Genomic DNA, 26,759 nt, shown 5'->3' with positions numbered 1-26,759 from the left:
CTTAACAGGGCAGTCACCTGTTAAGGCGACTGCCTGCTTTTGTAAGAATCTTTGTAAGAAGTATCATATACCATGGCTTAGAGTAAGAATTTTTTCCCCAGACTGTTAAATTCATGTATTTTGGAGTTGTAGAAATTTGAAGATTATTGTTACTTATAAGAATGTTATTATTTTCCTCTTCTGTCGTCTTTTCAGATTTTGTATATTACTTTGTTTTGAAAAGACTGCAATCTATGAAAATACGAGAGAAAGTTTTTGTATGTATAGCATTTGTATTGAGTAATGGTATATTTCACCTGGGTTTAAGAATTGTTGTACATGACTGCAGTTGAAATTGTTATTTATTTTATTAGGACTTTCAGAAGAAGTATCCTACGAAACGGAAGTTTACTCCGGAGAATATCGCCATCCAGTTGTTCTTCTGAGAACTTTTTCATCTGTATACCTAGAAAGAAATATTTATGAAAATTGTTGATCACTACATCTTTATACTTACCTTATATTGTTATGAATTATAAGTACATTTTGTACAGTTTCCTTTGGGTCTTTTTTTTTTGTTTTTGTTTTTGTGGCTGTGATCCTCTATGTGTTTGTCATTACATGTTCATTGTTTGGCAACTACTTTCCCCTCAGCCTTAGCTCTCAATCTGAATAATGAAATTAAACAGTAAACTATTGCTTGCGATTGTGTCTAAGGATTTTATGCCACAGACTTACTATCTGGTCTTGCATGTGTAACTTTAACCAATCTCTTTTAAGGTGTTGAGTATGTGTGTCATGATGAGCTTAGGTATGAGCAGGTGGATCTGGGTCCAGTGGGAAGAATTGGAGTCGGTAAGAGCATAGGGTGGATTTTAAGCTTTTGGTAGAATTAGGCACCATTGATAACTGACATAGATTGCAGGGGGGAAATGGAAAATTTCTTCTACATGTCTATTTTTTCCTGAATTTCCTGTGGTCTAAAATTGGCAGTCTTCAGGGGGAATTGAAGACTATTCCCTTGTCAGGACACTTCACTATCAGCTGGGTAAATTCAGGTGGGTAGCCATGTTGGTCTGAAGCAACAGAACAAAGTTTCAATTCAGTGGCACCTTTAAGACCAAAAAAGTTTAATTCTGGGTATAAGCTTTTGCGTGCATGCTGCGGTGGCTCAAGTGGTTAAGACGCTGAACTGCAGGCTGTGGAAGGTCAGTAGTTCAGCAGTTCAAGACCCGGGTGCCGCAAGACGGGGTGAGCTCCTGTCTCTAGTTCCAGCTCCTGCCAACCTAGCAGTTCGAAAGCAAGAAATTGCAAGTAGATAAATAGGTACCACTTCAGTGGGAAGGTAACAGCGTTCTGTGCGCCTTGGTGTTTAGTCATGCTGGCCACATGACCACGGAAACATCTTCGGACAGCGCTGGCTCTTCGGCTTTGAAACGGAGATGAGCACCGCAACCCTAGAGTCGGATTCGACTGGCTTTCGAGCAAGGGAACCTTTACCTTTACCTTTATACTTCTTCTAATCTGAAGCTTATACCCAGAATTAAACTTCGTTAGTCTTTAAAGTGCCACTGGACTCAAACTTTTTTCCTACCTTCTGGGCGATGACTCAAAGGGATGCCAAGACTCCATAGGGGTCCAGGATTGATCGATTATCTGTCCCCACAGCCAAATAGAGCTAATTGTTTTTCAGATGACATATGGGGATTTTCCTGTTGATATGATCAGCACTTCTGTTGATGTTCTGGTTGGTTTCTAGAATGAGAAAATGAACTGGGCAGTTGACACAATCACTCCTAAGTACCCTCTCTTGAGTCTAAGAGCCAAAGTGGCTGCTTGGTGTACTGGGGGTCTGTGGGCAGTGAAAAGACAAAGGAGACAGCTAGACTGACAGTAGAGACGTACTTGTGATGAATTTGACAAGGCACAGGCTCATTTCAAAGCCTACTCTGTGGTGGTGATGGCAGCAAAGAAACAATACATCACCACCACCGCCATTGTGTCTACACAGTGTAGACCTGCAGAACTTCTTTAGTTGGTCAGGAGCATTGCTCCCCCTAAGCTATGGAGTCTTGTGAGCAAAAATTCACCTTTGTGAGCAAAAATTCACCTTTATGAGCTACTGGCATTAAAGTTGCGAGCGAGCGATTTGGCTACTGCATAAATTAGTTTGCTCTGGAGCCCTCCTTCCTGAGCTAAGGCAAAAATGCGTGAGCCGAAGGCCAAAAAACTGAACTAGCTCACACTCAGCTTAGAGGGAACATTGGTCAAGAGCCTATTGGGGTCTGGCCTACAGGAGTAGATGGACTGCTCAGCAGCCTATGGCAACCAGTTTGCTGACTTGGATTCTATGTTAGCAGCGATAGAATCATATGGTCCCAGGGTGCCAAACTGTCCAGACTGCCCTCTGCAATAGCAACAAACAAAAATGCCAACTCACTAGAAGTACAGTGCCGACACAAACAACGCACCAAATGAGGTTAGAGTAAAAAATATTTAGTATAGAACAGAATGATTCAAGGATGTCAACAACTAGCGTACTTCAAGAGTAGGTAGGACAAAATATTATAAAGGGACAAAAATGTGACAGTGTATTTAGTCAATAGCACAATGAAAAAATGCACGTCAAATGGCAAGTCACACATTAAAGGTAACACTCAGCTGATGACACAGTATTAAAAATAGACAATGGATAGCTAGTCAGGATCTGTTTCGAAACTAATTTTCTTCAGAACATTTCCAAATTGTTTATAGGCTGTCCTCTACTTATTCAGAGACCTTGGGTGAATCACTTTTTTTTTTGCAGACTCATATCTGATGTAATAAGCATGAATGGCTGAAAATGGCTGCCTTGCCTTGATAAGAACCCAATAAGTGCCAGGTGTCTAAATAAGCAGTCTTCAAACAACTTGGAAGTGTTCTGCAGAAGATTGTTTTTGAAACTCCCCCATTCCCTCGTAGTCCAAGAGTTCAGAAAAGACCAGCAGCTGTCCCAGGACTTCAACTAGTGGTGCCACCCCAATCTCATACTCTCAGGTGTACTGACTTCTCTCTGGGTAGTAACTGTTGCCACCAACAAGTCAGAAAGACCATGTCCCTCTGGAAGGATTTGTACTTCCAGTATTCTTTACTGCATTGGCATTTAAAGGCTCTACCTAGTTGTCACGTTTCCCACCTCACTCATTCTAGCTAGCAGAGGGATGATCTTTGTGCTTTAGAGATTGTGATTTCCACCACTGCCATTCCTCTTTATCACTCTTTGGAAAACAGGATGGAATATAAGAACGTTTAATAAACAATTAAAAGAGTATACATGGTCTGTACAAGCATCAGACTGAGCAAATGTTAAAAGAAAAAGTGACAAATTGCAGTCTTCTGACTTTACATATATCAGGATGGTGATGATGCTAGGAGAGGCTGTTCACTCTTGAGGTTACAGTAGTTTAAAATTCTTGTGTTTCCTCTGTCATCTAGTTTAGAGGTTTCTCTGCATTGGCCCTCAACGTGTGGCCAAGATGCATCCCCAAAGGGAAAGTTCATTCCTTCATATATTGTGTCTGTCTGAGAGAGATGAACAAGGAGAAGAGAGCTTCCTTGTCGTAGGTCAAATAGTTTTGGGGTTCATTGTCATCAATATGCTGATAATACCCAGCTCTGTACGTGTGTGTGTGTTAAGTGTTGTCAAATTGCTTCTGACCTATAGCGACCCCATGAATTAATGCCCTCCAAAACATCCTGTCATTAACAGCCTTGCTCAGGTCTTGCAAACTGAGGCCTGTGGCTTCCTTTATAGAGTTAATGTTGCATCTTCCTTTTTTTCCAGCTGCGTTCAACTCTCCCTAGCATTATTGTTTTTTCCAGTGACTCTTATCTTCTCATAATGTGACCCCAGTATGATAGTCTCAGTTTAGTCACTTTAGCATCTAGGGACAGTTCAGACTTGATTTGATCTAGAACCCCTGATTTGTCCGTAAAACTCTCCTCCAACACCACATTTGAAAGAAATCTACTTTCTTCCTGTCAGCTTTCTTCATTTGAGGCCAGTGGCACCTTTAATTTATTATTATTATTATTATTTATTTAATTTATATCCCACCCTCCCCGCCAAGGCGGGCTCAGGGTGGCTTATAACAATTTGTAAAATACAATTAGAATACAATTAAAACATATCATAAGCATATAAATAACTTAAAATAACAATCATTTAAAACATAGACACATAAAAATGCTGGAACATATCAAGTAATAAGAGCAGCAAGACCAATGAAGTTTTATTCTGGGAATAAGCTTTTGTGTGCATGCGTACTTCAAGTACACTGAAACAGAAGTTACCAGCCATTACATATAGAGGATAAGGTGAGTGTTGCCAGGAAGGGCCAATTGGAGTCAGGAGGCATAAGTAACTGATTGGTAAGACATGTGAATAGCAGCACAAATGCCAAACTTGCTGCCACACATACCCAGACAACACAGTAACTGGACCTAAGAACATTAACTACACTTTCTCAGGCTTATTCACTTGCTCATCTTCTATGTGCCATTAAATGCCAACAGTACCCTTCAATTCTTCACAGAGGGCAAACAGATGAAACCCTACATCAGAGGATAAGAAGAGAGGAAGAGATTGGATTTATACCCCACCCTTCCCAGAGGGGTTTACAATCTCCTTTCCCTTCCTCTCCCTACAACAGACACCCTGTGAGGTAGGTGGGGCTAAGAGAACTCTGAGGGAACTGCTCTTGAGAGAACAGCTCTGAGGGAACTGTAACTGACCCAAGATCACCCAGCAGCTGCATGTGGAGGCGTGGGGAATCAAATCCGGTTCTCCAGATTAGAGTCTGCCACTCTTAACCACTACACCAAACTGGCTCTCAAAGGATAAATGGGCATAAATCTGACATCAAGAATCACGAAACTGAGAAATCTGTAGAACACTTCAACCTTCCAGGACATTCAGTGGGGGGGATCTCAAAGTAGATGTTTTATTGCAAAGGAAATACAGAAACAGACTGGAATGGAGACTGCTGAGTTACAAATTGTTATAAAACTCGGGAGAATGGAATGCCCAGGGCTTAACAGAGATCTTGGTTTCTTATCTCAGTACACACGCTAACGTCATTCAGTTCTCGCATATGTTGTAAACTCATTTATTATCCTTTTTTACCAATCACCTTCATCCAGTCTTAGCTATATTTGCTGCTTAGTTACTTATGCATCTTGACTCTAATTGGCCCTTTCTGATAACACCCTCCCTCCCCTCTACCTATATATAATGATTGGTAACTTCTGTTTCATTGTATCTGATGAAGTGTGCATGCACACAAAAGTTTATACCCAGAATAAAACTTTATTGGTCTTAAAGGTGCCACTGGACTCAAACTTTGTTCTGCTGCTTCAGACCATTACGGTTACCCACATGAATCTAGGTTTCTTCGTTGTCCAACTTTCACAACCATATAGTGATGGGGGATACTATGATTCTATATATCCTTATCCAAATCTCCTGGTCATGTGGTAGAGGGCCTAAATAGCTGCCTGGCTGCTGTGGCCAACTGGCTAAAAGTGAACAAATTGAAAGTAAACTCTGGAAAGGTAGATGCAGTGCTGGCAGGGAGGGTGGAGGTCTTGAAGGACATTGTTCCTACCTACTTTTGATGGAGTTCAACTGAAGAAGAAAGATTGGATTTATATCCCACCCTTTACTTGGTGTCTCAGAGCGGTTTACAATCTCCCCACCCCTCCCCACAACAGTCACCCTGTGAGGTAGGTGGGGCTGAGAGAACTGCTCTTTCAAAGACAGCTCTGACAGAACTATGGCTTGCCCAAGGTCATGCAGCAGCTGCAAGTGGAGGAGTGGGGAATCAAACCCGGTTCTCCCAGATTAGAGTCCACACACTTAACCACTACACCAAACTGGCTTTCAAACCGTCCCTTGCTGGTTCAATTAACAACCTTGGGGTTATATTGGTTACTGGAGGAGCAAGTTAATGCAGCTGTAAAAAATGCTTTCTACCAACTCAGCCTAGCTCATAAGATGGCCTCTTACCTTGAGCTGGCTGCCTGGATCCATGTCACAATGAGACTAGACTACTGTAATGCACTGTACATTGGTCTCCCCTCAAAATCAACTTGGAAACTCCCGCTGGTGCGGAGTGCCATGGCTCAGCTATTGTTGGGAGATAGATGGAGCATACATATCTCTTTCATTCTGCAAACTCTCCATTGGCTGTCCATTTGTTACCAGGCTCAGTTTAAGGTATTGGCTATCATATACAGTCCTTCATGGCTTTGGTCCCTCTGATCTGTGGGACTGCCTGTATCTGCTGTGCTTTACCATGACAGCGCACATCTGAGCAGGACATTCTGCAGATGGCAGTCTGCAAATGGGCAGACAACTGCTCTTACATGTGCTTTCTCCATGTGGCTCCCACCTTATGGAATGGCCTGTCCAGGGAGGTCAGGAAGGCTCCCACTCTCCTGGCTTCCGCAAATGTGTAAAACTGAATTCTTCAAGAGGTCCTTTCTGCACAGGTAATAGAGTTGCACTATACAAAACGGTTTACAAACTTACTTGGATAAATGATAAGGGACTGTGGCATATACTATTGTGTATAGCTTACTGTAAGTAGGATCCTATTATGTAATGTTTGCACTGTTTAATGTGTCATGTTAATATCTATGCTTTGCTTCAGTTCTATCTTTTAGATTTCTGGTTGTTTCCAGAGTTCTACAATCATAGTGCATTGTTTATTGAATGTCCCATTTTATTGATTGTACTGATTCACTGTGTGTAGTCCTCCTTGAGTCCCTGTAAGAAAGGCAGGCGAGAAATAATGTAAATAAATTAAAAAATCAAATACCCTTATTATTTATAATCTCCCCTTGGGAGTCAGTCCTGATCATGTTTATGAGGAAGAGCTCAATCTAGCCTTTTGGCTTTCCCAGTCTCTGTTCTTTAGGTGTGACATTCTAGCTAAGGTAGTAAATGGCAGACTTTTTGTTCTACTCAGGTCCAATTGCACAATCAAGCACTGCAGTATTGTGCTGGGGAGACAGATGATTCATCTCCTGTTGTTTTCCTTTTGCCAATCTTTGGCCAGCACTGAACGCTTCTCAAGCATGCATAGAATGCAGTCCCAATTACAGAAATTCTAGGGTGGAGGGTATTTATCCACAAAGAATAGTATATAACTTTTTAAATCTCTCTTGTATGATCTTTTAAATTCCTCTCCTTTTTTTCAAAGTTACCAGATTACCAGAACTATATTATGAATGGCTGTGTAAAGGAAAATCCAACAATGGAACGTTCAGTTGCTCTCTGTAATGGTATATCTCAGTGGGTACAGCTAATGGTACTCAATAGACCAACACCGCAGCTTCGATCTGAAGTATTCATCAAATTCATTCATGTGGCTCAGGTCAGTCTCGTTGTGAACTTTTGGGCATTTATTTCTCTCTTTCTGGCTCTCTCTGGTTAATAATAGCAGTCATTTCTTTAATATTTTTGAAATATTAATATTTTGGAAATGTCTGGTACTTTCCTGTAAAGAAAGACAGCAAAAACAAAAGATTCTGAAGTTTCCTTTTTTTTAAATGTACTGATTTAGAACTGTTTGGAAGGGAAAGGTGAAATAGGTAACCAGGGGTTAAAATATGTTTATGGATATTGAGTAAGAGTATTTTTTAAAAGCTGCACAGAAAGGAACTATTGAAAGGGGTATTTCTTATCACCCTGAGACCATCCTCTTGCCTTGTTATGTTAAAAAAATCAGATACATCCATTTGACCAGACCACAACTGAATAATAACTGTGGATCCTTTCTCAATGCAGAAACTTCATCAGTTGCAGAATTTTAATACATTAATGGCTGTGATAGGTGGTCTCTGCCACAGTTCCATCTCTAGACTTAAAGAAACTAGTTCTCATGTTCCACATGACATCCATAAGGTTAGTAGTACTCTTCTCTGATGTCTGAATGCTTGATTGATGCTTGATTGGTTTAATCCAAAATAATCTGATAGGTATTGCAACTGCAGCTTGTTTCTCAAAGGAAAAGTTATCTGTAGACACTGTATCTCACTGGAAGATTCTGATCTATAGAACTGGGCTGCAAACATATTACATTTAATTTTAACTACAAGTGTTAAATTAATCTGCTATGTTGATCATTATCTTCTCTTTGTTTTTGTTTAGGTGTTCAATGAAATGACAGAACTACTGTCATCCTATAGGAACTATGATAATTATCGGCGTGCCTACAGTGAGTGCAGTAACTTTAAAATTCCTATCCTTGGAGTACATCTGAAAGACTTAATCTCCCTTTATGAGGCCATGCCAGATTACTTAGAAGACAAAAAAATTAATATTCATAAGTTGTATTCTTTGTACAATCATGTCAATGAACTGGTACAACTGCAGGAAATGGCACCTCCCTTGGAGGCTAACAAAGATCTCGTTCATCTCCTCACAGTAAGTCTGTGTATTTTGATTACAGACTGTACTTTCTCCCTTTTATAATTAGAGTTAAGTGGAATTACTTAAATGCCAGACAGATATGCCAGGCAGGACAATTTGAAGTGGGTAAGCTATTGATGCATATATCTGGGGCTTCATTTGGCTTTAACAGTACATTAATAACTTTCCACCAGAGACAGCCAAGCTGTATGATAAGTGTTCATGGCAGTGGTTGCAACTGCTGAGTTCCACAGAAACTGTGGCATGTACTGTGCAAGGCTGCTAACCATTGTGGAAGACTAATTCTGCGCTTTAATACCATTCTATAGCACGCAAAAGGATTTTTTGTGTGGCTGGTACATTCTAGGTACATTTGAATTCTCTTTGAGACTAGTAACTGCTCTCCTTCCCCTTGTATCATAGGTTTCTTTTCTCTTTGACTTTGATCCTCAAAACATCTGCCTCCCACTGCATTTCAGCAAAATAATTTGACACATCAGAAATGAACAGATCTGTGATCTTTCACAATTTAAGTGTAAAGCCACCTTAAGTGAAAACTGCCATCGTTATGTGAATGTCAAGTGAAATATAAATTATTTTTGTATCGGTTCAGATATGAAACAAGATTTTATATTCCTTTGTCATTTTATTTCCTTATTGAAGAAGTTCAATTGATCAGTTAATTTTTTTAAACTCAAGAGTAAAAAAAGTTGTATAATCAATAGCTTATTGTACCTTAAAACTAAAATGTGCTGCATAGCTTGAAACAAGAGTTGCTGAGCCGGGCTATATGTGTCCCTTAATTTGTCTTGCCTTTGTATCTTTCATGCACTTATATGTCTTGGAGTGGAAGGAGCTGCAGTGACATACAGCTCACCCACAAGAGACATCTCAGCTTCCTATTCATCTGTAGAAGTTTGTTTGCACAGTAGGCTTTATGGGTCATGTAGCCGACTGCAGTTTTGTAGCACTGTGTTACCTGGGCATTTCTGACTTAGCTGGTTATATTGCTAGGGTACCAACTATTCATTTCATTGTAATTCTTTTACACAAAATATACTAACTGTAATTCACATATTAATTGGGATATTGGTACCAGTGTTCCCTCTAAGCTGAGTTAGTGTGAGCTAGCTCACAGTGTTTTAACCTCCAGCACACACATTTTTGTCTTAGCTCAGGAAGGATGGCTCCAGAGCAAACTAATTTATGCAGTAACCAAATCAGTCACTCACAACTTTAATGCCAGTACCTCACAAGGTAGAATTGTTGCTCACAAGACTCTACAGCTTAGAGGGAGCATTGATTGGTACCTCACTTTTCTCCCCAGTAGAGACCCCAAATGGTTACATCATCATTCTCCCCTCCTCCATTTGAGCCTCACAACAAATGGAAAGTGGACAAAGAAGAAAAGGCCAAACAGTTGGGTTGTTTTTAAAGGGTGGGTCTTATATGTCAGGTTGAGGCTCAAGGTGTCCAAAATTCTTCATGTATTTTATCTAAGTAGTCCCTATAACAACTATAAGGAAGTTGTTATAGGGAGTTGAAATGCTTCCCCGGTTGCAAAAGTATACTTTGATAAAATTTATTGGGGATCATTGTTTGCTAACAGGCAAAAGGGTAATAGCCATCTTCCAGAAATTTAATATTAATTGCACAAGAAGAACTGGCTGATCATAAGCTTATGTTTGGATCCAGTGCTTTATAGGAGCTACAGTGTGTGTGTGTGTGTGTGTGTGTGTGTGTGTAAAGAGTGCCATCAAGTCACAGCCAACCTATGGCAACCCCACCAAGAGCCTCTCAAGGCAAGTGACAGCAGAGGTGGTTTGCCGTTGCTTTCCTCTGCAGAGTTTTCCCTGAAGGTCTCCCTCCCAAGTACTGACCCTGCTTAGCTTCCAAGATCTGGCAACACTGGGCTATACCATGCTGCCTTCCCTTCCTACAGTGTATGATAGTTATATAATGCTAACTACAAATGAGTTGATTCAAAGAGAGCGGCCCATTTGCAAAAACTAGTTTCTGTGTATGGATACAGGGGACACAGCATGGAGAAATCCTTTTATTTTTCCTTTTCATTGCCTTTGCAGTTTATTTATTATTATATTTATTTATTTCACTTTTACCCCGCCCTCCCCGCCAGGCAGGCTCAGGGCGGCTTCCAAAAACTGACAAGCAGTATACATACACAATAAAATATAAATACAAGGCATCAGTTAAAACACAACCAATCAGTATAAGGATACAATTTTGGGATTTTCCTATAAAGTAGATTGAGACTGGGAGCTACCAGCTGGTAGACATTGGGAGCTAAACAAAAAGCTAGATTTTATTGGTTCTGTGCTCACGGACCAAATGGTTGGTTCTTTAGAGTATTGATCCCTTCTGGTTTTTTGCTAGTGTTCTTGTTGCTTGTGTCACCCTGGCCTGTAATTATCATTATTAGAAATAATAACAGTGTTGATGATTGATTTTGCATGGAACAATGAAAATTACTTTCTGCAACCCTCCAGAGGAGTTACAGTGTCTTGGGAAGTAAACTGTTCCTGTGTTTTGTTTGCAGCTATCCCTTGATCTTTATTATACAGAAGATGAAATTTATGAACTTTCATATGCTCGAGAGCCAAGGAGTCACCGGGCTGCAGTAAGGATCCTAATGAATGATTTCAAAAATAAAGTATTATCTTCGTCCTCCTATGTTTTCTATGCAGATATTTTCCCCAGGATTTTTAGAGATTTGCCTGGGGGGGGGGGGGGTTGCAGTATACCAAGATGTAGGAAGAGCTCTTACAACTAATAGTTTCTGAATGAGAATATTGTAGTATAGAAAAAGTGCAATGCACTCATCAGCTATAGTACAGCATTTTCTTTGCTCATGAAAATGATACGCCAATGATCTTAACTCTATACAGCTAAGATATATTAATTTAAATATTTAAAACAAATATTGATAGCCTCTATTAAAGTTGCAGGTTTGGTATTGTAGCCTCATTATTCTCTTTCCTTTAATAATACAAATTTATGATTCTTATTTTAGCCTTTGACACCTTCCAAACCACCAGTAGTAGCAGACTGGGCTTCTGGTATAGCTCCAAAACCTGATCCAAAGATAATTAGCAAACATGTTCAGAGAATGGTAGATGTGAGTATATTTCATTATTTGCCCCATATGTTCTGTGTCATTTTTCTGCATTTTTATGCGGTTCCAGCTACACATTAGGGGGACCCACAGATAAGTCCTGCTAGCAGAGGCACTTTTCTGCTGTAAAAGAAGCCTTCCCCTTTGGGATCCAATCCTGTACTCATCATGGAGGATGGTAGGCCTGTTACATTTGCTCACCTGCCTCAGTCTTATCATATAGTTGCAGCCTCAGTATGAATCGGGAAATCAAGTAATAATTGTGTGTATAGCCAGAGCAGGAGAACACTGTCTGATGACCCTAATTCCTATGATGTGTGCTGCTAAGCTTTGTAGTGGGAGGAGGGAATCATGCCACAGGCATGTTAATCTCTGTGGTCACCATACCAAACAACCCAGTCATATGAGAACCTTGATACCATTCTGAAGGCATCAAGGTTGTGTTTATAAAATGTCCCCAGTGCTGTATATAGCTTCAGTTCCACTGTGCACAAGGATAGTAGGAGGCTGTGGGGGTGGGAATATGGTATCTTGAGCATAAGGGCATTTGTGAGGAAGTAGGAGGAGAGAAAATCAAATGGCTATATAGTGTGGGGTTCTTTTATCTTTGTCAAGTTGTGTAAGCAACGAGAGAACACTTCCAATTTCTGAGCTAGCTGTGCATTAGACAAAGCCGTGATAGGCATGCAATATGTATACTGCTGCAGTTGGCTAAATGCAGAGACTATAATCAGTACATCCCACAGAAGTCCCCTTGCTCTGTTAACAGGGTCAAATGGTCATATATCATTCGAGAACCCAGTTCACGGGACACTGCATACTTCTGTTGGCTATGCCAATTAAAGGAATGGAAATTTCTTATTCAGAAACATTCCCACAAGTTTTTTTTTTAAATAATCATTTATTTAGTTGGATCTCACCTTCCAAGGAACTCAGGATGGTGTACCTGTCCTACTCCCTTTAACTGCAGCATAATCCTGTAAAACCATACAAAACCATACTAGACATTAATTTTAAAAAATCCGGTATAAAACTCCTGGAATTAAATTTGATACTCATCTGCTACAGAGCAAGTACTTTAAAAATCCTGGTGATATTTAGTTTGTTTCTATTTTAAATTTTCCTCTTACCTTATCCAGTCTGTCTTCAAAAATTATGACCATGATCAGGATGGTTACATTTCTCAGGAAGAATTTGAGAAGATTGCAGCAAGTTTTCCTTTTTCCTTTTGTATAATGGACAAAGACAGGTGAGTACATCCAAACACTGGTTTCACATTTACTTTTGCGTTATTGCAACTGCAGAGATGCCAGTGTAACTCAAGTTACATATAGATGAGCAGGTTGCCTTCCGTCATGTCCATCTGTTGAAATTTGCCATGTGGAAAAAGTGATCTTGGTTTTTGTGATACAGAATAAGCAGTGAAATGAGTGACAGATCCTTTGGGCTGTTAACCCTGCTGTATAGATCATCGATTTACATCCTAGCTGTATATTAGTCACACCCCAGCCATAAGCAGGGGTAGAGTCTGATTCACAAGTACTGCTTGATCCAGCCACTCTGCTACCAGTGTATTCAAAGTTTTTGGTGACAGGACATGTATGCGCAGTGAGTGTTGAGTGTTGAGCCAGGCACTGTGCTCAGATGTGGGCGTAGCAAAAGGAAGAGAACTGTATCCCCTCCAGTCTCTGACTGCAGTTAGTTAAATGGAAGAAATCCTTAGCTGTGAGAATGAATTCCAGTTCTGGTCAAGGTTCCCTCTGAAGTGCACCAGCCTTCCTCCCCACTGCAGAGCTTTTTAGCTGAGTGCTCAGATGCTTCCACTCCTGGGCAGCCCCACCCACCCACTCAGCTGCGCCTGTCAGTCTTCGCCCTGCTGCTGCAGCCCAAGAGCTTTGCCTCCAAGCTGACCAAGCCCACCAAGGCCCAGGCCTGCTCGGGCCGACCACTTGGCCTGTCCCACCTGCGCTGTTGTCGTCCTGCTGCCCTGCCTGGCCTGCTGCATCAGGCAAGTCACCTGGGCCCCCTCAATGGCCTTTGGATAGCGTGGCCTGGCCCCCCTCTGTGGGCCTCCCGCTTCTGTGCTGTGTGGAGCACATCGCTCTCAGTGGCACAGAGGATTCTGGGCTCAATTTCTCCTGCAGTCCAGTTTAAAGTGGTCTGCTGAAGAAGTGAACCCCAGGGGCTCCAGTGCTGCACAGAGCACATTGCTGCCGGTGGCTCACTTTCTCCTGCAGTCCAATTTAAACTGGTCTGCTGGAGAAGTGAGCCCCAGGCGCTCCTGTGCCACATGGAGCACATTGCTCTGGTGGCACAGAAGATCCTAGGCTCACTTTCTCTTGTCCAGGCCATGCGTCCGCCTCCCCCCCTCGATGGCATTCTTCTGGGAACATGGCCTGGAACTCCTCAGAGGGCCTCCCACCACTAGCACTAGGAGGGCCTGCAGGGGGCCTCTCTCTTCCTTTCTATCTTTAAGTCCTCTCTTCCCATCTATTTCCTTCCTTCCTTCCTTCATTTAAAGAAATTTTAGGCTCACTCACAACTTTTATGCTCATAGATTTTTGGCTCACGAAGTAGAATTTTTGCTCACAGGCTTGCAATCTCCTTTACCTATAGGAATCATTGGCAGTCATCCATTTCTGTGTCACCAAACAAAAAAACAAGTTTGTCTGCTTGTAACATTTTTGGGGGTGAAACAGTCACATTTCCAACTTTCTCCCTAGTCTGAATAGGCTTCTTAGTGGCCTGGCTTGGCAGTGGGTTCTAACTTGGGAGGAGGAGGGGCCCTGTCTCAGATCGCTTTCCTGGAGGGGTGTGAACCTCTTGAGATGATATTTTTGTTTTCTCAGCCCATTGCCTCAAAGGGTGTTTTTTAAAGCAAGAGACCATGAATTCTTATATGTTTAGGGGATTCCTGTTGTGCCGTTCCCCCTCCTCCTTTGATTCTGCTCATTGTCTAACACGGCATTAGGAATTGTAAAGAGCAATTTGAAGGTAACAGTGGTGTAAATTATTCTCTGGGCTCCTTCTTTGTTTTGATAATTGTACTGCATGTTCAGAATCAGTTGAGCTGTTTTGCTAAATTTTAGATGAGCTGCTGCAGAACTCGCTACCTGCCTGACAGGACCATACCGTGTATGTGTGTGATACACACATATTAATTTATATGCTTGCATATATTTTTTGTTTTGAAAATGAATTGTTGCATTTACCTTGTTGGGTTGTTGGGTATTTGGGTAGGAAGGGATGGGGAGGGGAATTAACTCTTCCTTGTTCTAGAATGATTAAGCTTCAGTTGTGACTCTCTTTGTTGTTTGTTTGCAGGGAAGGCCTGATTAGCAGGGATGAAATAACAGCTTACTTTATGAGAGCCAGCTCAATTTACTCTAAATTATGCCTTGGCTTTTCCCACAACTTCCAGGAGACCACTTACCTAAAGCCCACATTCTGTGACAACTGTGCTGGATTTGTAAGCTTGGGTGTTTTTTGGGTTGGTTTTTTTTTTGGGCATGTGTGTGGTGGATAGTGGGGCATATTTCCAAAAAATAAATTGTGAAATGCTATCTATTGTGAAATGCTATCTATAATGGTTATTCTTATATAAACTATAAGCAGGGGACTCACAATGACTTGCAGTGGACGTCTCAGTTTCCTCTTCCCCTGTTTCCTCTTTCTCTTCCCTGAAAGCCCCTATAGCTTCCCCCCTTTTCCTGCTTCTTTATCTCCTTCCCATCTACCAGCCAACCTCCCTTTATCTGCCCCATTTTTCAGCTTTCACTCCTTTCCTACTCCTGGCAGATTTCCCCAGGAAAAGTCTTGTTCAGTTGTGCAGTGCCAGCCATTGAGCTGGACCAAGTAGCAGGATATTGGCCAGGCTGGGCCCACTAAGCAAAGTTTATTTATTAATTAAAATCTTTAGTAAAAGGTGAAGGTGGCATTAGGAAGGGGCATTATTTAGGCTACTGTATTAAATTAGTCATATTTTGTTACTGATCTTTGGTATTTTTGTATATTCTGACTCTAACCTATAGCTTGTTCACAATTTGTGTTTTGTAATTTTGTAATGGCCAATGGCTAATTACAATAAACTAAACTGAACTGAAACTAATTAAAACAGTTATACCCAGTTTTTCATTTGGGCTCAGGTTTGGAGCCTTCCTCCAAATTAAGAGGCTCTTCTGTTGGAGGAAGAGCACTTAGGTTGCAACAAAGCTTCTTAGACTGGAGGAAGGCTACTTGGAGGGCTGTTATGCTGATATGGTGAAAAACAAATATGGTAAGCTTACTTGGCTAGAGATAACAGGACCTTTGTAAGAGTAGACACAAGGTCCTGAGATGCTCAGTAGAAAGAAGGGCATTAAAATGCTTAAACATTTTAAATAAATAAATAAAGGTTTCCTTTGATCATGGCCAATCTAGTCCAAATGTATCTTGTTAGCTGGGGACATAACATCTAAACATGACCCTGCCCCCTCAATTGTCATGCAAGAGTCTGGGTTTCATGCCCCTTGTATTAATGTGTAAGGATGCATGGCACGGGGGGGGGGGGTCTTCAAAATTACTAAAGGCTGTAGAAATGGGCTGGTAGCTACAATGGAGCATTTTGAGGGCCATGCCCCCTTAATTAAAAACCCCATCACACAAATAGCCATGCCAGAAATCTTATTTTTGAGGAGAGACCCTGCTGCTGGCAGCGCCAAGAGAGCTGTGGTTTGTCCTTGGGATTCCCTCTACCTCCCACTGTGGAATTGGGGAGGGGGGGCATCATGAGACCTGGAAACAGCCACCTCAGAGGGCATTTAATTGCGTTCAGAAAGCATTTAAATGCCTTTTTTAAAAACCCCCCGGAGGGGTATTTTTATTTTTTCAATATGACTACAAACTACAAAGAAAAATATAGGAAGGGGAACTACAACTATGGATAAAGGAAAGATACCCACACTAACTAAAAACCCAAGAGTGGGAGACCCCCTTTATGTTAAACTTAATATTAGTATTAAAAGAGTTAGTAAAACAATATACTTGTAGAGTTCTTGTTTTTCACATTGTTCTGTATTAGTAAATTAGTTATTATGAGAGAACTTTCTGAGCATCTTCTTTGTTTCAAAGGGCCATTTATCAGAGTCCTTCTGCCCTTACTTCGGCTTTCTGTCTCTAAAATCGTATACCGTTTTCATTGCTCCCGCACCCTTAAATGCCTTTTGAGCTCCCTTCCACAGGGTAAGAAAGCTTAGAGGGGCTCTCAAGAGTGGCACCCTCAATACATCTCCAACAATCCCTATATTTGCTAGCCCAGTCCTGCTATATACTACCTAGGTCGTGGTGAGTCTTTCAAAAGGATTTCCATGAGCCTTTGGGAAACATGCAAATTAATTGCAAATTGGGAATGCTTTTGAAAGACGCACCATGACCTATATGGTATACAACAACAAAAGTGCAGCACACAGTAACAAGTAGCAAAGAATAACAAAACCACAAAAAACAACTGTGATCTGAATTTCCCACAGAATATTCACAAAGGAGACTTCATTTAAAGGAAAATGCATAAGCCAAAGAATTGATATACAAGATAAATGTACAAAAATTCCATAAATATACAAAAAGTCCAACACTTTTCCTAGGTAATTTTTCCAGTGTTTCAGACCTTATTATCCTTCCTCAGGAACAAAGAACAACTGCTGAGAGTCTCATTCCATCCTCTTATGAGATAATGTTTTTCTATTATTTCTATATTGGGCAGGGTCTCCTTAGCTCTAACCAGCACCCCTAAAGGCTGCTTCAGTGTATCAGGATCAAAAACATGCTCAGATTCTATGGTATAGCTCTTTACCCTATGGTGGCTATGTCATCTTTAGCTTGGGAGAAGCAAAGTGCTTGGGGACCCCTAGGCATGACATGAAGTGCCATCACCTCCTCCTAAGAAGTCTACAGACCAGTTTTAATGATGCTTGCAAATCAAAACAGGTTCTCTGAATTTATTAGATGAGTTGTTTTTAAAATAGGCTCAGTTCTCTGAAATCTGCCATTTGCTGGTAATTTTCCAGGACAAACAAGTTTCAAGTGGAGACTAAATTACAATCATGACCTAGATCTTGTTAGTTTTGAAGATGATATTGTGGGTGGCTGTAATTTCTTATCTTTCTCATTGATCTTCTTGTTTTGAGAATTCATCTGCCGCTAATAAGAAAAATGCTGCTTTTTGACCAAGGAGTAAAGGAAAATAGCAGGTTTTGGAACATATGGTGGGTGGTCATCCAGCTCAGATGCCTTTGGTGAATTGGAGTATGGGCTGGGACTGACATGAGGTATAACTATAGCCCTAAGTTGTATGTGATATTTCTTTTTCTTCTGCTTCAATTTCAGCTTTGGGGAGTTATTAAACAAGGATATAGGTGTAAAGGTAAGTGCCATTCTGTTTGATTGACTGACTTTAAAAAATTCTGTGTCGTCTTTCCACCAAAATAGGGTCCCCAAGGCAGTGAACATCAAAACATTTCAATGTTAAAAACGTTTAAAATAAAGTAGATATACAATTCAAGAAAAACATTTAAACACACATAACACTAAAATCAGGGAGAAGGGCCAGTAGCAATTGTTGGGAATATGCCAAATAAAACAAAAAAGTCTTCACCTGTTCACAGAAGACAACAACAGAAAGAGGCAGATTTATCTGGGGGGGCAGTTCCAGATTTTTATGTGCCATGTCAGAGAAGGCCCTTTTCAAGGTTACCATTTATCTAGCCTGAGATGGAAGAGGCACCTGAAGCAGGGCCTCTGAAGATGACCAGACAGGTAGGTTTTTATATAAGAAGGGTATGCTGGCTCCAAGTCATATAGGGCTTTAAAGGTCATTACCAGCATATTGAATTGGGGCTCAGAAGCAAACTGGGAACCAGTGTAGATGCAGTGATGTGGTCTCTATGCCCTACTCCAGTCAGCATTCTGTGCCAACTGTAGCTTCTGGACAGTCTTCAAGGGCAGCCCCATGTAGAGCTCATTGCAGTAATCTACTGTAGATGTTATCATGACATGCACCATACTGGCAAGATCTTCCCCCATGCACCTCAGGAGGAACCACAGATGGCTCACCAGCCAAAGCTGGTAAAAGGGACCCCTGGCTACCACTGCCACCTGTTTATGCAACAGAAGGCTCTGGTTCAGCAGCAATGTTCCCTCTAAGCTGTGGAGTCCTGTGAGCAGAAATTCTACCTTGTGAGCAATTGGCATTAAAGTTGTGAGCAGGTAGCTTGGCTGCTGCATAAAATCAGTTTGCTCTGGAGCCATCTTTCCTGAGCTAAGACAAAAATGTGTGAGCTGGAGGCTAAAAAACGGTGAGCTAGCTCACACTAACTCAGCTTAGAGGGAACACTGCCTGTGAGGTAGGTGGGGCTGACAGAGCTCTTTCCGGAACTGACCTTGAGAGAACAGCTCTGACAAAACTATAGCTTGCCCAAGGTCATCCAGCAGCTGCAAGTGAAGGAGTGGGGAATCAAACCCGGTTCTCCCAGATTAGAGTCCATACACTTGACCACTGCACCAAACTGGCTCCCTTTATGCGGGAGTGCAACTCCGTTGAAAAGTTTGGTGGGACAAGATGGAACCTTGCAGAATCCTGTAGGCCAGAGGGGCATAGCAGCAGTCCCTGACTACCACACTCTGAAAACTACCTTTGACATAGGATCAAAACCACTATAGAACCGTACCTCCCAGTCCCAACCCTGATAGGTGGTTTAGAAGGATATCATGATCAATTATATAAAAGGCCATGGGGAGGTCCAGGAGAATTAACAGGGTCTCACTCCCACTGTCCAGCAATCATGGCAATTTCAATCCCATAACCAGGCCTGAAACCGGGTTGGAATGGATCCAAACCATCCATTTTATTTAGGGATCCCTGATGTTGGCCAGCAGCCACTATTCAATCACCTTGTTCAGGAATGGTACATTTATTTATTTATTTATTCAAACTTTTACCCAGCCCTCCCAGCCAAAGCCGGCTTAGGGCAGCTTACAACAAATAATCACATTAAAAACATAAATTATGATTAAAACAGTTCTAAAACCATAATAAAGTGCTAGTGATCGTTCACCATAAACAGTATAGTGATCGTTCACCATAAACAGTAACAGCCATCTTTCGCAGTTCTCAACCCGCCATCAGCTCACAGTATCTCACAGTATTCGTTTTAGATGTTCCAGCCTTACCATTTGAGACTGGATGGTAGATATTCAGCTATCCTGGGTCTAGAGAGTACTTCAGGGCAGTAGTGACTACTCCCAGGGAGGCATTTAATGTTTCCTAAACCCAGTGTGCCCGGCAGATTTAAGCAGCCAGGAGGGGCAAGGGTTGTACAAGCAGGTGGTAGCTTCCAAGAATCTTGGCCTCATCCTCTGACTGGATAAGGTGAAAGGAATCCTACCCATTTTGACAAAATAGAAGCCCCAGGACCATCCAATTCTGTCACGGTTAATGTACAGTCCAAGTCAGAGCAGATGTGAGAGATTTTGTCTGCAAAGTGCTTAGCGAAATGATCACAGTGAGCAGCAGAGCAGTCTACCTCCTCCTGTAGGCCAGAACCCGATAGGCCCCTGACCACTTAGAACCACAAGTCTACACGCTACAGATGCAGTGGTGTTACCACAGCCATCATCGCCATGAAATAGGTGTTAAAATGAGCTCTAACCCAAGCCTTGTCAGATTCATCCTAAGAATAGAAGGCCAATGGCACATCCAGTCCAACACTTTGTGTCACACAGTGTCCAAAACCCTGAGTCTTTCTCCACTGTCAGTCTAGTGGTCTCCCTTGTATTTTCAGTGTCTGCAGCCCCTCAGTAAACCAAGGGGGTGCCTGGGCTCTTCGTCCTGAGAGAGGGCTCCCAGGAGCAATTATGTCAATTGCATGGATTATTTCCTCATTTCAGAAGTCAACCAGGGCATTTAGCTGGTAAATGATCATTAATTAGGATTTTCAAAAGAGACCAGTACAATAATTACATCTTAAGAATGCCTTACCATATCTATAACCCCATGCTGTGTCACAAAACTACTCTTTTTTTTTGAATAGCAAATCTCGAGGATTTCCTTGTCGATGCTGCTGCTGGTGGATGATAATCTGGTTGAATTTTGAAGACCCTAGTCTAGAAATTTTATATTTTCCCCCAGACTTTGACTCCCCCCTCAAGTCTTTGTACTAAAGGTTTTTAATTAGCTACACCTTTAGTTTTGGTGCTTGCTGGTGCAGCATACAATGTCCCTAAAATATGTAGTTTATCGGTTCCGCCCAATCCTCTGAAGGACGTGTTGGAAGAAAGCTCCTGGTTTAATTAAGATTTAATTAAGTTTTATAAATCTTATCTGCCTTTAAGTTATAATACCAACGGCACAACTTTAGAGCTACTGGCGTACAGCAGACTGACCTTTATTGCAGCCAGGGAAGATAAGATGACACTAATCTAAACTAAACAAGCTCCCTGCGACAGCTGTAACCTCTTACCAAAGAAAAGGACGCAACAGTGATTCTACAGGAGGAACATTTTTAGTAAACTGTGGGAAAAATATCTCCTCCCAATTTCGTCTGTCCCTATCTCCAGGATACATCCTGGTATTACCTGCATTGCTTTTGCCTTAACAATTATGTCATTGGAAGGGCGGCTCCAGATAAGCATGCCGAAGGTACTTGCTCCAAGGCTTATCTGAGCTTTTAATGTTTTAACATTTTAACAAGCTGTTTATTTAATATACATTAAGTTATTTTTAACATACAGTGATTCTGGGCCAGCTTCCTTTTTCTCTCTCTTTTTTGCTCTCCTCTGTTCAGAGTGGAGTAAATTGTACATTTTACTTTACTTAACAGAGAGAAGCCCCTCCCCCCCCCGCTTTTTTTTCTTTCCCTTTTGATTTTTACTGGCATGGACTTAGCATTTTTTAAGATCGCTGCTATCTTTTTTAAAGATTTAAGTGGATTAGCAGTTACCCAGCTACTCGGGGTGCCAGCCAAGGCAACTGAAAACTGAGCCTGGAGCTGAGTATCTAATAAGTGGGCTGGAAGACCAGCAGTATTCTATGTGATTTAAATTTTTGCAGCATATAGCAAGATAGTGTGTGGGTCTATTCTGACTTCTACTGGCCTTATAATGAACACAAATAAGTGCACCAGACAGGATGAAGACCTCTCTCCACCCTCCTCAAAACAATTAAAAATTGATGACTATTATTTACCTAAAATTCCCACTGCAAACGCTTTGCTGTGTTAGAAAGCAGGGGGGACCTGGCTGATGACCTGGAAACGACAGTGTCTGATGGTGGGAGCTCTGGGGAGAAATCAGAGTGTGGTATTGTGGAGGAGAGCCCCATGGCACAGCGTAACATATGGGAGAAGTTCCCTTTGGAAGCAGCCATTGATCCTCTAGAACTGCTGCAATTGACGGCTAGAACAGTGGATCATATCTGTAAACTGTTACAGTGGCTGAATAACAAGATAGAGTTTCTCAGCAAAGAGATTAGAACCCCACCTGACTGCAAGTGTACAACGCTCAGCAATGATATTTCTAATGAGTGCAGAAATCAGGTGGACCCTAAGATGGGAAAACTAAAGCATGGCCCTGTTAGTAATATCAGACCTGACTCCAGCCAGGCTATCCTAAAGGCAGACAACTATGATAATTCCCTCCAACTAGTGTTACAACCTGCCAAAGTCTGCCTGAACATCTTCCCTTATAGGGGTTGTACCCCAAACGGGAACACAAGAATGGAGGTTAAGAAACACTTGAATTGGAACACAAGTAGGGCGGTTAAGAAACACTTGAAAGCACTGATAGAAGATGGGCTGGAGATAAGCGACCTAACAGACCTGGAAGTTCTACCCAGAATGGATCGGTGTGATAGAGTACTCCTTACCTTCAATACTCCTTATATTCCAGCCTTCCTTTTAAAGAACAAAAGGTTTCTTTGGTCAAGAGGCATCTTCCCAACGCGAGTCTTTGAGAATGGCATCCTGAAACCTCTATTATTGAGGAAAAGTACCCTAGATCTCCAGTTTTACACTCAAAATATACCCCCCAAGCTGTGGCAATCTCAAGGATTCAGCCAACAAAGAGGATACCGTCAATAAACTCAAGTCAAACATTATTCAGCCAGAGCTGACACAAGATGAAGAAGAGCTTGTTGATGATGAAGTTCAGAAAGTGTTCATTGAGCTATCGGACCATGAGCAGAGCGGAATGATAAACAGATTGGAGAGACTGAGAGACAAGCTGGTTAAGCTTAAAATGGACAGCCATGGCCCCTTCCCATTCTGTGTCAGTGATGGAAATGTATTTCAACTGTGCCACCCCTCAACCCTCCACCTTAACACCCACTCTGGCAGTCCAGGAAAGTGTGCCAGCCAGAATGCATCTCTGCTTAGTGGACGATGCGTTAGGGGCTAACAAGTCCCAAGGCACTTATAAGGCCACAGGCGGTATAGCCCCGAGGAATAGAGGTGTATTCTTTGACTAGAACAAGATACTCAATCGGATAACAGATTCTGAATGACTGCAAGCCCTAACTTTAATATAGTTTCATGGAATATCGCGGGATGGAAGAACAAATCTGCTGATCCCACCTTTAAAATTTTCCTGGCAAGATTTGAGGTGATCTTACTGCAAGAAACCTGGGCCTGCTATGAAATTTCTATGGAGGGTTTTAAGACCCACTCGTTATGTGCCTTTAAAACTAAACGTTTTGGTCGTCCTCAGGCGGGCTTAGGTATACTCTGGTCCAGCAATCTAAATTGGGAGGTCTGCCCACTAAGCGATTGTGGTCATAGAGGGCAGGCTTGCCTGCTGAAGAGCCCAGGGAAATCTTTAATTGTAATTAATATCTACCTGCCACCATGTTTAGCTAAGGGTCCTATGTCTGACTACTGGGAGAAGCTCTTCTCATATTTAGAGGGTTTACAGCAGAATCACCCAACCTCGAACCTACTGATTGCTTGTGACTTTAATGCTAGAGGAGGCCAGAATAATGTAGGGTTGGCAGGGAAGATGGGTCTTGACTCGGAGGATGCTATCCTTGTCTCTCTGAACTGAGGATTTCTAAAGATCAAACCTTTAATGAAACTGGTGCATATCTTGCTTAATTCTGTATGAGATTCAATCTTGTCATTTTACTTTGGTCCAATAATCTAAATTGGGAGGTCTGCCTGTTGAATGATTGTGGTCATGTTGGGCAGGCTTGCCTGCTGAAGAGCCCAGGGAAATCTTTAATTGTAATTAATATCTACCTGCCACCATGTTTAGCTAAGGGTCCTATGTCTGACTACTGGGAGAAGCTCTTCTCATATTTAGAGGGTTTACAGCAGAATCACCCAACCTCGAACCTACTGATTGCTTGTGACTTTAATGCTAGAGGAGGCCAGAATAATGTAGGGTTGGCAGGGAAGATGGGTCTTGACTCGTAGGATGCTATCCTTGTCTCTCTGAACTGAGGATTTCTAAAGATCAAACCTTTAATGAAACTGGTGCATATCTTGCTTAATTCTGTATGAGATTCAATCTTGTCATTCTAAATGGATCACATCCCTACGACTACCCCGGTGAATTTACATTTGTCTCCCCCTGGGGTTGTAGTGTGGTGGACTACATGCTAATCACACCAGCCCTTAGGTAGGAGCTGAAGGACTTTGCAATCTCTGAACACCTTGAAAGTGATCATTTCCCACTGACTTTGATGTTGGGTGCCCCTGTCAGACCCTGTAGGAATGGAGGTTTGAGGGTTAAAATGGCAGTGCATCATCTAAGCTACCTAGGGTTATCTGGACACAAAGGGTAGTTGAGATGACTGCGAGGTACCTGGGCCCCAGTAATCTAGATAAATTCATAGCTCTGAGAATACACCTTTAGAATGGATTCCGTTATACGATGAGCTTGTTAATGATCTCGCCGGGATCATGAGGGTGCAAGTAAAGGTACATAGGGGCAGTGGGGAAGCCTCTAAGTATGGGTGGTTTGACAATGAGTGTCAGGTGATGAAGTCACGTGACATTTACCAACATTATAGGATGGCAAATTTAGCACACCTCCCCTAAGAATTCTTTGAAGTTAAAAAGGTGCTACACCAACTTTATAAAAATAAGCAGAAAGATTTCCTGATTAAAAATTGGAAACTCCTTTTGCAGGCCACAACCAACAATGATTCGAGGAAATTCTGGGCCCTGATAGCTGAGTCCATGGGAAGAAAGGGGTCAGCAAACAATTTAGTCACAGCTGACGTCTGGTACAATTATTTTACAACGATTTTCCAGGTGACCAGATACATTCCTGAAGAGGATTTGGATGTCTGCTTGGATGATTGTCCAAGTTGGGCCCCCGTGCAGACTGAGACTGATTCTCTAATTGCAGCCCTTAAATTGGGAAAGGCCCGTGGGCCCGATGCTATCCCACCTGAAGCTATTAAGGTCCACCATGGTGGGCCCCCTTCCTTGCAGCTCTTTTTACAGCTGTAGACAGGACTGGTGTAATTCCTGACGATTGGAAGAATGCAGTCTTAGTTCCTGTTTTTAAAAAAGGTGATCCTCAGCTCCCAAACAATTATAGACCAATCAGTCTTTTATCCATCATGGGGAAGTTATACGCCAACCACTTGGTTGATAAACTTAAATCTTGGATATTAGAACAGCAAATCCTGGGGCCAGAACAAATTGGCTTCTGCCAGGGCAAGTCGACCCTAGATCACTGCATAGTCCTTAGTCATCTAGTAAATAAATATAGGAAAGGGAAAGGTTGCAAATTATATACAGCCTTCTTAGATCTCAAGGGAGCTTTTGATTCAGTGCCCAGGGACATCTTGTGAAGGAAAATGAATAAATTGGGGATTGACAAACAATTGCTTTTTTTGATTAAAAAAATTATACACAGAAACTACTTGCCAGGTTAGATGTACAAAAGAAGGAGACCTAACGCCTAAGATTGCAATTTCAGTGGGTGTCAAGCAAGGCAGTATCCTGGCCCCTATATTGTTCAATCTCTTTTTAAAAATTATCTGGCACCCTTTATGAACAGTGTTAATGGGCATTTCCTCAAGTTGGGAGCAAGACACTGCCCGCTATTGTTGTATGCCGATGACACCGTTCTCCTTTCACTTTCGAAGGTTGGGTTGAAAAAAATGCTAACACGTTTCTCAGTCTACTGTGATAAGAACATGCTGTCCCTTAATTTTCATAAGTCCAAAATTATTGTGTTCGGTCGGAGCTGGAAGCCCTCTAGATGGACTGTTTGGGGAAACCCTATTGAACAGGTGAAGAGTTTCAAATACCTTGGTATACATTTCCATTACAATGCTAATTGGGCCTCCCACATTAAGGAGGTGGTAAAATCAGTGAATAGCAGTGTACTTGCAATCTCCCACTTTTACTATACAAAAGGAAATCAGTTTATACCTGCTGTTCTCGTTTAGTCACCAAAGCATGGCTCTCAACATTTAAATTTTGGCTACGACTTCTCTATAGAAGTGGGTCTAATAGTCTCATCGCGTATATGCTGCATGAATCCTCCCTATCAGATTGGTTGACATGTGTTGAAGGGAAAATTACTCGTATGGGGCTCAACATGGATGATTTGACCCTTCTTTCAGAGAAGCAGGCTTGTGGCATGATTAAACAGAGACTAATCGATATAGAAATGCAAGAACTTAACAGTCGTGACACTGGGCACTGTTCCCCAATTTATTGGGGGATCTCTTTTAACATGCCGCTTGCAGAGTATTTCTCTTGTTTGATTGATCCCCATATTAGAAGGGACTTCACACTGTCCTTCATGCTATTTCTGGGGGTCCCTGTCCACCAGGAGCAGCTCTTCAGGAGGAGCACTTTGAGCTGTATCAGAAGGGGAGTGATGAACTTGTGCTCCATGAATTCACCATTATTAACTGGATAGCAGAATATATATGGTTGTAATCCTAAAAACATTTATTAGGAATAAATCCTATTAAACTTTCCTTTAACACTCACTTCAACATGTTCAACACTTGCTGTAATCGGAATGTGGCATTGGATTCTGAGTATCTTGCTGGATAACTTTATACTTGTTTTGGAAATACCTGGAAAACATGATAATTCTTTTATTTTCTTTATATTTTTTTAGAAATTATATATAAAATTTAAATAGTTTATATATATATATTCTAAAAATATAAAGAAAATAAAAGAATTATCA

At 41.6% G+C, this 26,759-nt stretch overlaps 1 protein-coding gene across 1 annotated transcript in view; it reads left to right on the top strand.

Moving 5' to 3' along the window:
* RASGRP1 (RAS guanyl releasing protein 1) overlaps positions 1-26,759 on the top strand; it is a 97,283-nt gene that overhangs the window by 63,998 nt on the left and 6,526 nt on the right. The window contains exons 7-14 of the mRNA XM_015421353.1: positions 7,224-7,397; positions 7,811-7,927; positions 8,174-8,449; positions 10,992-11,072; positions 11,466-11,570; positions 12,707-12,816; positions 14,892-15,036; positions 17,931-17,967. Of these exons, the coding sequence (XP_015276839.1) occupies positions 7,224-7,397; positions 7,811-7,927; positions 8,174-8,449; positions 10,992-11,072; positions 11,466-11,570; positions 12,707-12,816; positions 14,892-15,036; positions 17,931-17,967 (1,045 nt within the window). The remainder of the gene's footprint in view (positions 1-7,223; positions 7,398-7,810; positions 7,928-8,173; positions 8,450-10,991; positions 11,073-11,465; positions 11,571-12,706; positions 12,817-14,891; positions 15,037-17,930; positions 17,968-26,759) is intronic.

This window comes from Gekko japonicus, unplaced genomic scaffold (genome assembly GCF_001447785.1).
Source record: "Gekko japonicus isolate JY-2015 unplaced genomic scaffold, Gekko_japonicus_V1.1 scaffold581, whole genome shotgun sequence".
NCBI lineage: Eukaryota > Metazoa > Chordata > Lepidosauria > Squamata > Gekkonidae > Gekko > Gekko japonicus.
The sequence above is the reverse complement of the archived record's forward strand: the minus strand, read 5'-3'. Positions and strand labels throughout refer to the sequence as shown.